Genomic DNA, 17,258 nt, shown 5'->3' with positions numbered 1-17,258 from the left:
CGGGCAGCCGGCAGGGCAGGGGAATTCCGAGAGCCCTGGGCCGCCTGCGAAGCGGAAAGGAGGCTGGCTCGGGGGGCTGGCCGGAGGGGACTGCGGGCCGGCTGCCCGGGTCATCAGGAGCCCCGGAGAGGCGCCCCAGCCCCAGCCCGAAGGAGAGATGCTGGCTGCCCCCAGAGGTAGGGGACGGGGGGGCTTCAAAGAGGGAGGGAGGGTGGGGGGAAGATGCCCTCCTCCTCCTCCTCCTCCTCCTCCTCCCCCCCCGGGGGGGCAGTGTGGGGCGCATGGATGAGGAAGCTGCAAGGGATCGGTGGCGTAGCCAGAGGGGGGCAAATCACGAGGTTCAAGGAGCCTCTTTGCAGTGTGCAAGGGCCCCCCCTTCTCAGCCATTCCGGGAGGGGGGTGCAAAAAGGGGAGCGACCCCTTGCACGCTGCAGTGAGACTCCCTGCAAAACGTAGTGCTTTGACCCCCCCTCTAGCTACGCCACCTCAAGGGACACCCCCCCTCCAGGGTGGGGTCTCAGCAGGGGCAGCTGGAACAGTAGCTGGATCTGCAGAAGGAGACCCAGCTGGTGCTTGCAGATCAAGGCCCAGGCGTTTCCCCCCAGCCCTCTGGTCATTTGGCACCCTGGTTGTGGCCAGCTGTCTCTACAAGCTGTCGATGGGTAGGGAGTCCCTGATGATCGGGAGGGTGGCGGGGACTCTCTGCCTAAATGCAAACCTCTGCTTACTCTCTGCCTGTTTGGTGACAACATGGTTGGGAGTCATTGGAAACAAGGGAAAGAAGTCACAGAAGTGGGGGGAACAAAAATAAGCACAATTCCCTTGGCTGCCTTACTGATTTGTTGTGGTTGTCTGAGTTTGGGCTGAGAAAGCTCTTGTCCTGGGTGTTTAATTATAGCAGTTTGAAAAGAAGAAAATAATGTTATTGCCATAGAGGCGTGCAGTTAGTGGCCTGCCTGGTCCGCTGTGGTGAACATGACTTGTGTGTGGGTGACCAGGCGGGACAGCTTCTCAGCCCTCATTTCTTTTTAGGCCACAAGTGACCCAATTGTGTATCAACATCTGGGCAGCATGTGAACAGCCGCTCATGAGTGTATCTGTCACTTATCTGTCAACTGAGAATGCATCAGTTATGGATCATCTCACTGTGTAACACAAAAATGGTTTATGTTGCGTTTTTAATGTGTCTTACACAGTTCAGAGCCACTGATTCCAATGGTAATCTTAGTTGCTGGGTTGCTTTTTTTTTTTGTATTGGATAAATAAGATAAATTTAACATTATCTTAAATTTTGTGTTTGTTCTATTGCCTAATGTTGCAATTTTCAATCTTTTTTTTATCTCATGGCCGACTGACAAGGCACTTAAATTGTCAAGGCGCACCATCTGTTCTTTGACAAGTGACAAGGCACACCCACACCATGCTGCTGATGGAGGTCTCGCATCTCCCAATGGTCCTACTAATGAATGACCCTCCCCCAAATTCCTGTGGCACACCTGTGGGCCATTTGCAGCCCATCAATGTGCCACGGTGGTTGAAAATCGCTGCCTGAATGTACCCTATAATACCTGTTGTATTGTGCATCAGGGCCTAGGAGAGAGGGGCAAAAAGGATCATTTGTACCTGGGCCCAGGGTCAAAAGGGGGGCCCTGGTGCCAAAAGAGGGGGCCCAGAAATTTCCTGGGGTCTTACATTTTCCTGTCTACTCAGACTTGTTGCCTGCTGGGGACACTACCATAAACTGGGGATATTGGGGACACTACTGATGCCGCATGGGTTGGTAGACCTGGGCTTCAAAGACTTTTCCAGCTGTCTCTATCCTCCCCCTACCCTGTTTTGCCCCTTCCTGCCCCTATTCTGCTTGCCCATCACCACCCTCCCCCACTCTGTTTCACCCCTCTTTCTTTGCAAAGGGACCGAAAAGAAACTTTGTAACCCCTGATAAAATTCCTCTCAAATGCCCTGTTGTGCATGGGATAAATGGTGGCTACACTATTGATGCGATGCCAACATCAGTGGCATTTCTGAAATCCTTGTGCCAAAATTAAACAGCATCAGAATATTTGGATAAAAACATCTGGAGTATTGAGCCCAGTTCTGGTCACCACATCTCAAAAAGGACGTAGTAAAATTAGAAAAGATGCAGAAGAGAGCGACCAAAATGATGACTAGACTGAGGCACATCCCTTAAGAGGAAAGGCTACAGTGTTTGGGGCTTTTCAAAAATGCCTCGGGGGAGACATGATTGAGACATACAAAATTATGAATGGTATAGATAGTGTGAATAGAGGTCTGCTCTTTTCCCTCTCACACAACACCAGAATCAGGGGACATTCACTCAAACTGAGTGAATTAGACAAAATAAAGTTAGAACAGACGAAAGAAAATATTATTTACCCAGTGTGGAATTAGTTTGTGGAACACCTTGCCACGGGATATGATGATGGTGTCTGACCTAGATGCCTTAAAAAGAAGATTAGTTAGATTTCTAGAAGAAAATCCATCATAGGTTACAAGCCATGATGGGTATATGCAACCTCCTGGTTTTAGAAGTAGGGCTACCCCAGAATGCCATGTGCAAGCGAGTGGCAACAGGATGCATGTACCTTGTTGTCCTGTGTGTTCCCTGAGGCATCTGGTGGGCCACTATGAGATCCAGGAAGCTGCACTAGATGGGCTTTTGGCCTGATCCATTGGGACTCTTCTTAGGCCTCAATCCTAACCCCACTTTCCAGCACTGATGTAGCTGTGGCAGTGGGGCATGTGCTGCATCCTGCAGTTGGGGGGCAATCATGGAGTCCTCCTCAAGATAAGGCAATGTTTGTTCCCTTACCTAGGAGCTGCATTGCCCTTATGTTGGGTTGGGTTAGGATTGCGGCCTTAGGTTCTTATGTCCTAACCTTGTGTTTTAAACATGAAAATAGTACATCTAAAAAAACCAACAACATATTTTTTTAATGTACACAAATGTCCAGGACGCAAAAAGAACAGGCACAAATGTCCAAACCAGGATACATTTGACCAGGACGCAGTTATCCAGGTCTTGTCACTTGCTGTTGCACCTTTCACAGGAGTCTGATCTATTGAAATCTGCCACTAGCATTTTTTCAGCATTGAGATGAGCATTGCCCACTGTAAACATCTACAGATCAGATTGCTTCAAAGGCACAGGAGCAGGGGTCCGTAAAGAAGTTGGCAACCGCTAATGTGGGGGAAAATGCTGGTATTGTTCACTGATGTTCACTGGCCTCAGGTGACAAGCATAGGTGTGTAGCAGGCTGTGTCTTCGGCTGGAACAAATGGGAGTCTAGAAGAGGATTAAATAATAATCCCCACCCCCCATTAAAAGTGACTGCAGTGTAGTTGCAGTTTTATCCTGCAGTGATAATCTTTTTTATTTTGGCCAAGTGTTGTTATATTTGGATTGCGGAAGGCCTTTCCTCGCAGGTCAAAAGCATTGTGGGCCGCTGTGAGATACAGGAAGCTGGACAAGATGGGCCTATGGCCTGATCCAGTGGGGCTGCTCTTATGTTCTTAACTACAATTCCCAGAAAGCCTTGCAGGTCTCTTGTTATCTGGTGAGCTCCCTGGGGCATTTGGTGGGCCGCTGTGAGATACAGGAAGCTGGACTAGATGGGCCTGTGGCCTGATCCAGTGGGGCTGTTCTTATGTTCTTAACTACAATTCCCAGGAAGCTTTGCTGGTCTCTTGTTATCTGGTGAGCTCCCTGGGGCATTTGGTGGGCCGCTGTGAGATACAGGAAGCTGGACTAGATGGGCCTATGGCCTGATCCAGTGGGGCTGTTCTTATGTTCTTATATCAGGTGTCTGTGGAGCTTGTGTGTTGCAGGATCTGGGTATGGGGGATCTAGTTGGATGGCTGTGGAGCTTGGAGGATATAATTCTTGTTCCCAACATCCCATGCTTATCTCTTCCCCAGGCACCACTCTCCCAGCTTCCAGTTTGTCCATGATGCAGCCGACAGCAGAGAGCTCTGGTAAGAAGTGCTAGCAACCTTAGGGCCCACCAAAGTTCTCCTAGGACTTGGGACAGTGTCCCAGAGACTGCCCCAGGGCCCATGAGAGGGGTTGCAGAGGGTAAATTGTACAGAATCAAAATCAGTTGCCCAGGATCAATAACAGGGACCCAGGAGCCAAAGGAAGGGACCCATGGGGTTGTGTGTGTGTGCAGAGGGTACGTCGTACCTGGGTGCAAGGTCAAAAAGAGGGCCTGGGAGTCAAAGGAGGGGAGCAGGAAATTTCTTGGAATCTCAGAAAAAGTTTGAAAATCACATTCAGATTTTGTGTAAGCCTATATTGTTTTATATATCATAATTCGTAGAAATGATGATCCAATGGAGATGGGACAGGGCCCCAAAGAAACTTTGTACCCCCTGCTAAAATTCTTCTCAGAGGTCCTGGGCTGCCCCTCCTTGCCTAGTAATCAGCAGTGTATTTTGTGGGGTAAAAAGTTGTGTGGACAGTTGTGTTAAGGTTGCCACCTCTTTTTTAAAAAAACCTGGTATTGCTCCTGTGCTCTTAACAGTGCATATATTGTATGTATAAGAATGATTTAAATATTGATAATTCTTTTTGTTTTTGACTTTGCAGATGATTTAGGTAAGGACCCTGGGTTTGGGCAGGGGGGCAGCGAACCAGGTAAGATTTTTTTCTGCATAAACCAGAGAGAACAGAGTAGTATATGTATGTATAGCTCGGTACGTATAGCACATGCAGCTACCAAGCTGTGGTTTAGCCATCACGGTCCAGAACGCCCGTGTTTCATAGACTGTGATTCAAGTTTGTTTTTTTAAACAATCCAGCTCTTTTCTCCCAATTGTGGGACACCAAACTGACTAGCCATCAACCAGATTAAAAATAATGCAATCAAATGCAGCATCGGGAGGAGAAACATTTAATTAGACCCCAGAAACCATTGTTTGCCATGATGTTTTAATATTAATATGAAGAAGAAAAATATTTATATACCAGTTTTCAACCAAAAGTGGTTTACACAACAACATAAATCCAGAAATGGTTCCCTGCCCCAAAGGGTTTACAGCCTAAAAAACATCTAAGTCAAGGCACACTCTGTGGTTTGTGGCAACAGTCATGGTCCAGGAGTCAGATCTCCTAATATGAGAGGAGGGAGCTAAGTAGAGGGAAGATGCAGGGGAGGAACCACCCCAAGGAAGACTCTCAGAAGTTTCTGTTCCATCAGAGACTTCCATGGGAGGGGAGGTTTGGGTATCAGCAATGCCTCTGACTGTACAACCTCAGGAGGTCGCCTTTTCCTTCTCTACTGACTCCGTGTCAGAGACCTTCATTGGCCCAGGCTTATGCTGGACGGCCACTGCAGTTTACTGCTCTTGGGAGCCTGGTGGCCAGCCTGGCTCTGTCCAGCTCCATGGTGAACTGTCGATGGTCCTGTTGCCCTAGCTTGGAATTCTGCCAGGTTATCCTGGCAGGTCCCAGCCTAGAAAGCCCAGTTGCAGGGGAATAGAAGTTCCTATGGAAAAGGGCCTCCCTTGGGTGGAGACAGTTCGGAGCTGTAAAAGTGACTACTAACTCCCAAACAAACCTGGGAGATGACCTCTCTCTGTCTCTCATCCGACCTTCCAGAGATCATCGATGAGCTGATTAAGGAAGACGGCTTCGATCCGGACCCGGTTGCTCTTCCGTCCAGGGCCTCACTGAATGGGCAAGTCAAGCTGGTCCCTAGATGCTCTGGCTTAGCATCCCCAGCTGGGATGCAGAGACAAGCTGATCCATCAGGGACGAACCTGTTCCAGCTTGGCCTGGAGCCCTTTGGGGCCTCCTGTCCTGCTGGCTCCCCTGCCTTGCGGGATTCCTCTGCATCCCAGCTTTCCCGGAACCTTCATAACTTGACGCTGAGGCCCCAGTTGATTCCAAGGGGGACGCCTCTTCCTTTGCTACCCAGCAGTAGGTGCTCTGATACTCCCTGGCCCCTTCCCAACTCCTCTTTGCGTCCCGCAATGGCCCAGGAGCGGCTGGACGACGTCATCCAGGAGCCACCCAGGCTCGTGATCACAGAGCAGCCCAAGCAGAGAGGGATGCGCTTCCGCTACCAGTGTGAAGGCCGGTCAGCTGGGAGCATCCTGGGCGAGTGCAGCACGGACAGCAACAAGACGTTGCCGAGCATCGAAGTGAGTGGAGAGCCGGGCCCAGGGAAGCGTCCTCGGTTGAGGGTGGGCTTGGACCGGGAAAGTGATGCCTCCCTATCTGCTTGTATCTCTCCAGCTCCAGAACTGTGTGGGCATCCCAGAGGTCAAGGTGACGGCCTGCTTGGTCTGGAAGGACTGGCCTCACCGCATCCACCCCCACAGCCTGGTGGGGAAGGACTGCAGCAATGGGCTCTGCGAGGTGGTCCTGAAGCCCCGAGTGAACCCCAAGCACAGGTCAGGCTTTGCGTGTCTTGCTACCTCGTCAAGCTGCTGACACTAGGGAGGGCACCAGGATGAAGGGAGGGCACCAGGATGAAGGGAGGGCACCAGGATGAGGTCTCTTGTTATCTGGTGTGCTCCCTGGGGCATTTGGTGGGCCGCTGTGAGATACAGGAAGCTGGACTAGATGGGCCTATGGCCTGATCCAGTGGGGCTGTTCTTATGTTCTTAACTACAATTCCCAGGAAGCCTTGCAGGTTTTCTTGTTGTCTGGTGTGCTCCCTGGGGCATTTGGTGGGCGGCTGTGAGATACAGGAAGCTGGACTAGATGGGCCTATGGCCTGATCCAGTGGGGCTGTTCTTATGTTCTTATGCACTCTCTCAGCCAGTCTTGGGAACTCAGTGGGAAAAGTTTTTTGCAGGGGGCCGGGGTCACAGCCAAGGTCTGTAGAATCCTAGGGTTATGCATAAAATGTATTAGAGATTTTCTGTCTCCATGGTAGAATGGGAAGCAGTCACAATGTGTGCTTAATTGACCAACTGGATCTAAGCATATTTGAATATAAAATTGCATACATGCCAGCATGTGTGCAAGTAAACAAATAAAATGTATAGATTACCTTTGAAAAGTAAGTAGTTTCAAAACCACTTGTTTTAGTGACTGTGAAATGATTTAATAAAAATATTAATTTAACTTTTTTTTTAATTTTTACCCTGGCGCTGGGCCCCCTTAGGCATGAAGGCCCAATTAGGAGCAATTAGTCCAATTGGCTTTAAGCCAGCCCTGATTGCTGTCTTGCCTTTTTGCTGCGGATGCCTTGGCTTGTGATGTTCAGAGGGGCAGAAGCTGTAGAGGGGGCGATGGGACTGGCTGCGTAGCTAGCAGGCTGCAAAGTGCCAAGTTTTGCAGGGAGCTTCCCCATGGCATGCAAGTGTACCCCTCTATTTTGCGCCCCCCCCAAGAATGGCTCCAAAGTGGAGGGGGAGGGGCCTCTTGCACACCACGGGGGAGGCTCCCTGCAAAACTTAGTGCTTTGCAACCCCTCCAGCTACATTACTGGATGGGACAAACCACCTCTCTTTCTTCCAAGTGTGGGTCCAGGAAGGTGATGGCAGTGGCCGTGGTGGGGAAGTGATGGCACTGCTCTAGTGTTTTACATGTGGACCCCAAGTCCTCCTCCTGCAGCAACTCTCTGGCTCTTGCACTCAGCTCTCTCCTGGCCACTTTGTAGCTTCAACAACTTGGGGATCCAGTGTGTGAAGAAGAAGGACATCGAGGAGGCCATAGAGAAGAAGCTGCAGCTTGGAATTGATCCTTTTAAAGGTGAGGGGGAGGACCCTGAAGCACTGAGGCCAGTTTGGTGTGACTGGGGGTGTGTGCTTCCAATACGATCTGCTTATTCTTGTAGAATTACAGCTGGTCTTAAGGAGGTGGGGAGTCTTGACCTCCTTCCTCATAGGTACCAAATTCACCCTTTGCCATGTTGCAGGAGGACATCCCAGTCCCTGACTGGCTCCCAGCCTGCTCTTGATATGTAGATTTAACTCCAGCCCTCAGGCTGCTCTGTTGCTCTTGATTGGCAGGAGGTCTGGTCTAGAGGGTAGAGCCTCCAGATGCCTGAAGATAACATCTGAAGGTCGCCAGTTCAATGCCACTGGCACTGTGAACGGCGAGACCTTGAAGCAGCTGACAAGCCTAGCCGAATTATGCTGAGTTATTCCACCTGCTCTTTGGCCGCTGTCAGCCTGTGTGGGAGGAAAATGGAGGCCAGAATGTGATACCAGATAATAGAAGAACCATTTGAAATGTTGTGGTTCTTGAAAGACAGAACCTTCTTCAGTTGTAAAAATCCCTATTGGGAATTAGTATTGCCTGCCTATGTAAACCGCCTTGAATTAAAGTCTGAGGAGAAATCTGATGACCAAGAAAAGTGGTATATAAGTACCTGTATTATTATTATTATTATTATTATTATTATTATTATTATTATTGGCCAGGCCTCTGGCCCCATCCCTCAACCTTCCCTGTCTATGCATCTCACTAAGTACCAATTTTTTGTGTAGCTGCTTAAACATGGGCACAAAAAGTATCAGACTTCAAATGGTCCAATATCTCTGCTGCATCAACACATGCCTTTTTAAATGGCCAGGATTCCCCTCCCAGAGCAAGTGAAGGATCACTGTGTGCATCTAAGGCCCCTGGTATATTTGCATGCTGTGCTTGGTTGGTACATATTCTCTCTCTTTTTCCTCTGTGTAGCCGGCTCATTGAAAAATCACCAGGAGGTGGACATGAATGTTGTGAGGATCTGCTTCCAGGCCTCCTACCAGGATCACAAGGGAGAGACTCGGCACCTCAGCCCAGTCCTCTCAGAGGCCATCTTTGACAAGAGTAGGTCATTGGGATGTGGGAAGGGAGGGAATCGGGCAAGAGGCTATTTGTGATGGGATCACAAAAATAAACAGTGGGAAGAGCTCAAGGGAACATTTTAAAATCCAAACCAAACCTGAGCAAGTCAGAATTGGAGTGCTGGGAATCAGGTTTCGCCAGTGGTCCTGGAGGGCAAAACCTCACAGAACCCAGAACATATTACAAGGAGGTGGTCTAGACAGAACCTAGGTCTAGGCACGTGTTTACAGAAGTGATGGGGGAAAAGGCACTCTGTACATGTGCAAACCCCCCTCTTCTTCTTGGCTATTTTGTTTTTCCCCTGATCAAGCTACCACATTGTGTTAGGTTTTGGAGCTGAGCTCCGGGCTGCCCTAAGATATGACCAACCTGATGCTTGTCTGTATGTGTACTCATAATTTCTTTATGTACCCCTCCTGAATTACAGTGGGACTTCCTTAACTGTGGGCTTGCCATTTACAGATTTCAGTATCTACTTTATTAATAATCTACAGTATTACAGATTTCAGTATCTACCGAGCCCAGTTGGAGGGCCTCACAGGACCTCCTAGATGCAACTGGAAGTGACTTGTGTGTTCTGAAGTGCAGGGAGGCCTTCTCCCCACACTTCAGCAGGCATCCCAGACATGACTGGAAGGCACTTCTGGTTTGCTGGGTGCCTCCTTCATGGAATTCGGGGGGAGGGTGTCCAGGCACAGATCCCCCACAGATACTGAGGACCTGCTTTACAGTCCCCAGTTTTTCTTGGGGAGGCTTGGACCATGCTTAAATAGTGCTGGAAGTTGCTCCCAATTCCCCCCACCCCGTGTGTGTGTACACCTGCATGTGCAAGTACTCTCAGCCCTCCTGCTTGCCTCCATCTCTGTTGCCTCCTCCAGTCCCTGACCCTGCTTTTACCTAGCTCATGGCTGGGCTGGTTCTCAATGCCAGACAAGACAAGTTTGTTTCCACTGATGTTCCCTGAGCAGAACTGAGATTTCCCCTGGTGAAGGTCCCTTGCAGGTAGAGTGGAGGGTACCAAAGAAAGCAGATGTGTCACTCAGTAAGGAAGGCCACATACTAATATTGTGGGCCTTGGTGCATGCAGAATCCACCAACACATCGGAGCTGAAAATCTACCGGATGAATAAGGAGTATGGGAGCTGCTCGGGCGGAGAGGAGCTCTATTTGCTCTGTGACAAAGTCCAGAAAGGTAAGGAGAGAGAACCAGTGAGTTATATATCCTGCAAATATTTTTTGGTTTGGTTTTCAATGGGGCTGACAAAATGGGGCAGCACTACATTTCCTGAGCCCTGGAGGATTCTGGTAAGCTCAGCGTTAAGTGAAATGCTACCAGCTTCACTTTCTGCGCTCTCTCATCTTGCAGAAGATATCTCCATCGTCTTCCGGAAGGACAACTGGGAGGGCAAGGCGGATTTCTCGCAAGCTGATGTCCACCGCCAGATCGCCATTGTCTTCAAGACACCACCCTATCAGCATCTTGACATCACGGGGCCGGTGGAGGTGGAGGTGTACTTGCAACGCTTGACGGACAGTGTTTCCAGCGACCCCTTCAACTTCACCTATCTGCCCAAGGACAATGGTAAGATCCTTTCCCATCTTTCAGTGCATGGATTGGAAGGGACAAGCCCCTAGTTGCCAGGGGCTCATCGACTGCATGTAACCGCTGTGCACAGCTTCCCTCCCTCAAGCTTCTTCAGGGCAAAGAATATGATTACATCCTTATCTTCTGCATGCAGTGGGGGAGAATCTGAGGTTGTGTCCTTTTGAAGCACTAGAGATTTCATTAGCTAGTGGTGTGTGCGACTTGTTCAGGGCAAGGCATTCAGTGTCCTGAGACTCTCATTGTTCATAAAAGAAAGAAGATTCCAATCCTTAAGGTGAGGATATATTTATTCTAATTGAATAAATTAGAAATTAAAAAGTGTGTAGATCATGCCTATTAGACTCTCAGAAGATGGGGCAGGAGGGCATCTGTATCAAACACAAGCAGGAGACGAGTAATAACAGTGTAGCAGTGTAATCTAAACAGACTTACCTGGAATTAAGCCCTATTGGATACAATGGGACTTACTTTTCAGTAAAGCTGCATGGGATTACATTGTAAATAACAACTTTTTTAAAAACTCGCATGGACCTCAGAGTGGCTTATGGTAGTCAAACACAAAAGAAAAAGGTAAAATCACACGGAGTGATAAAAAAAACCCATAAACAATGTTTAAGAATACTAGCAGATACAGAAATACAATGGGATATTATTAATTACATAGCACTTGCAGCTAAGTGCTGTATAGACAGAATGGTAAAAGACAGGCCCTGTTCATGGACTGGTAAAATAAGGTGACCTTTCTTGGGATTCTGTTTAAGAGGGTCCAGAACTAAATCACTCTTCCTTTTTGAAGAACTAGCCCTTCCAGATGCAGATTTGGGGGTGCCTGGAAGAGATCTTGTAGTTTCTGCATGGGCTGCAGGTCAGGGAATGGTCTCTAGAGATATGTCATGTAAATGATCTTCTGAAACATTGGGGGTTTGTCGTGTTGAGAGAAACCCACAAGCTCATCTAGTCGGATGCCCTGCCCTGTAGCAGGAAGTCCTCCTAGATTAGAACATCTCCAGCAGGTGCCTGCCTAGTAAGTTTGTTTCTGGTCAGTGCCTGGACAGGAGATGAGGAAACTGGAAGGAGCTTCTGGGAGGAAAGATGTAGAAATGTAATCAGTGAATACAATGAAAACAGCAATGTGTCTCTTATCTTCATATAGATACATACCGGGTGAACAAAAAGAGGAAACAAGGCATGCCTGATGTCTTAGAGGAGCTCTCTGGTCCAGGTTCGTATATCATTTGAGAAGCTCGGCATTGCCGTTTGGTTGGTGCCAATGGAAACGAGGATCAGGACTTGCTTTGAATAATCTCGCACCATGACCAGGCGTGCTGAGACTTGACGTTCTTTTCTTTTTGCCTTTGCCACACCAGACCCTCACGGGATTGAAGCCAAGAGGAAGAAAAAGAAACCGGGCTACATGGACCACTTCAACTTGACTCCGTCGACAGGTCAGTCAGACCAGGCTAGGCCAAAGCCTCTGTTAGGACCTGCTGAGTATTGGACAAGATTTGGTTCAGCAGTGCCAATTCCCTCATGGACAAAAAGTCTGTTTTGTCATGGGAGGAGCCCTCTCAAAATGGGGACAAGAGGGCAAAGGCCTGGAATACTCCCTCCCACAAGCTACCCACAAGGTCCCTGGTACCTAATTTGTGGCAGAGCCCCAGATATATGACGAGGGTGTGTGGAGACCCCAAAAGTCTGTCATGGCTGATTCTGGGTTGGGGGGCACACAAATGGCCAGAACCGGGCCCCTCTGCCTTTTCGCTCGGTAGTGTTTGGGAACCTGTTCTGCTGTTTCCAAAGAAGGTACAGTCAGACTTTGGAATCTGTGGGGGAAACTGTTCCTGGGCCCTCTGTGGATACCGAAACTCGTGAATAAGTGAATCCACAGATCAGTTCAATGTTACTGCCAAAAGGGACCCGAGGTGTTCTCTGGTTGCATCCAGACGTATCCTGCGGCCCACACAGGCTGTGCATGGCCTCTGCGGACCTCAGGAAGCCTCCCGGACACAACCGGAGAACACCTCTGGTTGCTTGTGTGAGCTCAGGCCCGGCCCTCCATTGTGGCTTCAGAAACCTACAGTGAGTTAAATCCGTGGGTCTTGAAACTGTGGATAAGGAGGGCAGGCCTGTAGTTGTTTTCTAAAGCTGAAAAGCCAAGGAGGGAGTGCTAAGCATGTGCACTCGTCCCTTCTGTTGCAGAGGGGTCTGCGACTCTTCTCAGCAGCTCGGAAAGGGAGTAAACAGTGCTGGTTTCTTTTGCTCTTGTTGCAGCTGGCTCCTTGAGCCATACAGGCGACATGAATTTCCTGGCCAGCCTGGAGCGCATCACCATCCCAGACCCCTTTGAAGATTACAGCCTGCTGCAGGACTTCTCTTCCTACCCTGGCCCCAGCTTGAGTGATGTTCTGCTGCCAGCCACCATGGACTTCCAGGAAGCCCCAGAACCTGAGTTCCCACTAGAGGTGTATTCCCTTCCCTCGGGCATCTCCTCCCTCTTCCCCCTCTCTGAGGAGTGTGACCTGGAGGGCACGGCCAGCCTGGTGGGGAGCAGTATGTTTCCCAGCCAGTTCAGGGAGGCTGAAAGGGTGGAAATGGAGGCCAAGCTGAAGTCGGCAGATGGCACCGCCGCCGTATGAAGATCTGTGGCTCCAAACCACGCCTCTTGGGGACAAGGCCTGGCTCTTTGGGTTGACGAAGGTGACCAGCTGCAGAGGACTCCTGGCAGAGGGAATAGGAACGTGTTCCCTGCCGGCTCCCTGAAGAGAAACATGACTTGACTCTGCATGAGGGAGCCATTAACGTCCCTCCTGGAGCCCTGCATGAAAGGAAAAGAAATGCACTAATAGGAGAAGGGTAGGTGGGGCCGCTGCCCTGTTGGTTGACCTTGGACACCTGCATTGGGCTCCTAGTTTCTCTGTCCTCATTTTTCCCTATCTGTAAAATTGGGTCAATGATACTGACTTGTTTTGATACTGACTTGTTGCTGAGGGGGCAGAGATATAGGACATACAAATGCATTCCATTTGTGTCAGTGAGTGAAATGAAGGGCCTTTTCCACAGATGGAGGTGGAGCCTCTGTTGGAGGTGTTCTCTATTTTTTATCCCTGATTAAGAACAGAACATAAGAACAGCCCCACTAGATCAGGCCATAGGCCCATCTAGTCCAGCTTCCTGTATCTCACGGCGGCCCACCAAATGCCCCAGGGAGCACACCAGATAACAAGAGACCTGCAAGGCTTCCTGGGAATTGTAGTTAAGAACATAAGAACAGCCCCATTGGAGCAGGCCATAGGCCCATCTAGTCCAGCTTCCTGGATCTCACAGCGGCCCACCAAATGCCCCAGGGAGCACACCAGATAACAAGAGACCTGCAAGGCTTCCTGGGAATTGTAGTTAAGAACATAAGAACAGCCCCATTGGAGCAGGCCATAGGCCCATCTAGTCCAGCTTCCTGTATCTCACAGCAGCCCACCAAATGTCCCAGGGAGCACACCAGATAACAAGAGACCTGCAAGGCTTCCTGGGAATTGTAGTTAAGAACATAAGAAGAGCCCCACTGGATCAGGCCATAGGCCCATCTAGTCCAGCTTCCTGTATCTCACAGCGGCCCACCAAATGCCCCAGGGAGCACACCAGACAACAAGAGACCTCATCCTGGTGCCCTCCCTTGCATCTGGCATTCTGACATAGCCCATTTCTAAAATCAGAGGTCGCGCATACACATCATGGCTTGTACCCCCTAATGGATTTTTCCTCCAGAAACTTGTCCAATCCCCTTTTAAAGGCGTCCAGGCCAGACGCCATCACCACATCCTGTGGCAAGGAGTTCCACAGACCGACCACACGCTGAGTAAAGAAATATTTCCTCTTGTCTGTTCTAACTCCTCCCAACACTCAATTTTAGTGGATGTCCTCTGGTTCTGGTGTTATGTGAGAGTGTAAAGAGCATCTCCCTATCCACTCTGTCCATCCCCTACATAATTTTGTATGTCTCAATCATGTCCCCCCTCAGGCATCTCTTTTCTAGGCTGAAGAGGCCCAAACGCCGTAGCCTTTCCTCATAAGGAAGGTGCCCCAGCCCCGTAATCATCTTAGTCGCTCTCTTTTGCACCTTTTCCATTTCCACTGTGTCTTTTTTGAGATGCGGCGACCAGAACTGGACACAATACTCCAGGTGTGGCCTTACCTGTCTTTGTCTTCAGAGTGTCTACCTGCAGCAGTCTATGATGGCTGGCCGTGGGTTTTCTGAGTACCCTGAGACATGTGCTAGCATATTCCATTCTCTTTTAGTTCACTTTCAATTGGTTGATGAAGGCATAAGACATATGAAGCTACCTTTTGCTGGGTTAGGCCATGGGTCTACTGGGGTGTTGCTTGCTCTGCCTGGAAGTGACCTTGCCCCTCCCCCCAGTGCCTCTCAATGTCATTGTAACAGGAACTTTTGTAACAGGGCTGCTGAAGCACTGCCTACTGACCTGTGGAAGTGGTGCCGAACTCTTCATTGGCCTTGAAGATTTCGCAGAGAGTTGCTTTTCAATCTGCCGTCTTAAGGACTAGAAACTTGCTTCTCAAGAGCAAACACTGAATTCTGAGCAAAGTGCCAAATCCCATGCATTGTGCAGAATTAGAAGGTTCCCACCAAGATCCTTGTATTCTCAGTTTAAGATTTGGGCATTTAGAGCCAGGGAGGCTATGGGGTGCCTTTTCTAGACAGGTAGCCAGTCTGAAGTTACACATCCTCGGCAGCTGTCAGCTGAACTAGATGCAATGGGGGGGGGGAGCCAGGTTTGCTTGCTTGTGTGTCTGGGCTGTTGTGTGTCTGGGCTGTTGTGTGTCTGGGCTGTATGGAGTGTGCATGTGTCTGTGTTTGAACATGCAAAAGGGGGAGTGGATGGAAGGAGCTGAACCCTCCCATGTCTTACCTCTCTGCACTCTGTCACATCAAGCATTTTCCTCCTCTTCCTGGCCAATGATAGTGGAACCTGTGTGAGAGAAAAGAACCCAGAGGGGCCAAGAGGGAATGTGGGGAAGATTCAGCTCCCCCATATCCCAGCGGTGACCAAGATCAGTGTGTGATCGAGTCACGATTGCAGCGCGCCCTGCTGCCTCTAGCATGGAATGAGGAAAGCGCAGTAGCAAGTGTGACTTGCCAGGTCTGCAGAATGTGGTGTTTGTGTTCCCCTGTAGTTTGCTTTACCTAGTCTTCCTTTCTCTCTCCCCCCCCCCCCCCAATTTAGGACCTGTTCCTGCCCCTTTCTTCTCCTGGCAATTATTGTGTGAGATTCCCCCTTTCCAGTGTTTCTCCCTGCTTCCCTGGGAAAGAAACTCAAGGTCAGTTCTGAAAGGGTGCAGCGGCCTTAAGGCTAAAAGCTCACACCACTTGCAGGGACGTGAATGGATTTAAAGGACATAAACTCTTCCCACTGCAGCATGTAGAGGGGGAAAAACATTTACAGAAGCTTATGGCCATGCAGGAAACATTTTCCTCTTAACTTGGAGGATGGCTGTCATTGGATGAGTCCTGTTCATGTCAGGCTTGCTCCTTGAACAAGCTACCTCCCCCCCCCTTCCACTGTGCCTTCACTGGACTTGCCATTCATGTGTACCCATTATTAGTGGTTTAATTTTCACACCATGATCTGTTTTTTTTCCAGGGCTGAGGTCCAGGCCTGGGAAGATGTGAACTGTTAATAAAGAAGCGTGGGTAGAGTTCATTTCCTGTGTGGTGTGGGGGTTAGCGTGTCGGGCTTGGAAAAGGGAGACTTGGAGTATAATTCCAAGGTTCCCATCTGCTAGTGCAGCGGTCCTTGCGCCGGCTGTGGGTGTCACAAGTGTGCCTTAAAGCATGTTTGCAGCACCCAGAGAGTATGCAGGGCCAGGGGGAAGACCTGTGCCACCCCACAGATGCTGCATCCTGATGTTTGGCTGCTACCGGACGTAACAGATGCACTGGGTGGTTGGGGTTGGCAGGAGGATGGAACGGAGGTGGGGAGAGGGCAGAGGGGGGATGGATCGGGCCCAGGAGGGGGTGGGATTTGCAGAGCAGGCCTCTGCTATATACTTTCCTTCCTCCTGGACCTGAACGCCCTACACAAGGCTGCTCAGATTTGTGTTAGTGATTTAGCTGGCACAGATCCAAGTAGCCCCATTGGGCAGGCTGGGGTTGCCCAATATATCCTGGGAAAAAATCCCCTTACCCCAAAGACACCTACAGCTTCCTCCTGAGCTGTGCTGGATACTGCAGAGGCCATGCAGCCCTGCTGTACCAGCACAGTTTGGGATTGGGTTGCCCAGCTCACACCCCCAATCAGACACATTCACCGGGTGATTTGGGGCCCTGTGTGATCTTTCAGCCTCACTTTTCTGCAAGCTTCAGTGCTTTTCTTGCGATGGTGATGAGCTCTAAAAATTTAGGAGGGTCGGAAATGGACTGCAGGCACAAGGACATCTGTGACAGTCAGTGTGTTGAGTAGTTTGTTATGGTGTCAACTGTGCTAAAATTTAAGTGTCTGTGTCAAACTTTGTCTTGTTAAATGTTCCCCGGGCTAGGTGACAGGAGGTCTGAGGCCAGCCTTTCTCACTGAGCATCAGTCCTCTGTTCCTAAACATGAAGAGAATCACATTTGCCTCTATCACCCAGTTATTGCTGTAAATTAAATTTTTGTTCAAAATGTGAACTATCTTGTCCTTTTTAAATGCTTGGCAAACCTGGCCACACAGTGGTGAAGACATTTCATTGGGGAACTGGGGAAAGATGAGATTTCTGTTATGAAATGATGGCTGCAATCCTAAATTGATGTACCTGGGAGTAATCTCCATTGACTGTTATAGAATTGTATA

At 49.5% G+C, this 17,258-nt stretch overlaps 1 protein-coding gene across 1 annotated transcript; it reads left to right on the top strand.

Moving 5' to 3' along the window:
- Positions 1 to 112: 112 nt before the first annotated feature.
- RELB (RELB proto-oncogene, NF-kB subunit) lies at positions 113 to 16,397 on the top strand. The gene is made up of 12 exons (XM_066639034.1): positions 113 to 176; positions 3,940 to 3,996; positions 4,610 to 4,618; positions 5,621 to 6,165; positions 6,260 to 6,417; positions 7,635 to 7,726; positions 8,663 to 8,794; positions 9,900 to 10,004; positions 10,179 to 10,394; positions 11,572 to 11,640; positions 11,786 to 11,863; positions 12,690 to 16,397. Exons 1-12 carry the CDS (start codon positions 158 to 160, stop codon positions 13,052 to 13,054), a joined length of 1,845 nt encoding a protein of 614 aa, XP_066495131.1. The 5' UTR covers positions 113 to 157; the 3' UTR covers positions 13,055 to 16,397.
- The last annotated feature ends 861 nt before the right edge of the window (positions 16,398 to 17,258 follow it).

Source organism: Tiliqua scincoides, chromosome 10 (genome assembly GCF_035046505.1).
Source record: "Tiliqua scincoides isolate rTilSci1 chromosome 10, rTilSci1.hap2, whole genome shotgun sequence".
In the NCBI taxonomy this organism is placed as follows: Eukaryota; Metazoa; Chordata; class Lepidosauria; order Squamata; family Scincidae; genus Tiliqua; species Tiliqua scincoides.
This window is presented reverse-complemented; position numbering and strand designations above follow the sequence as displayed.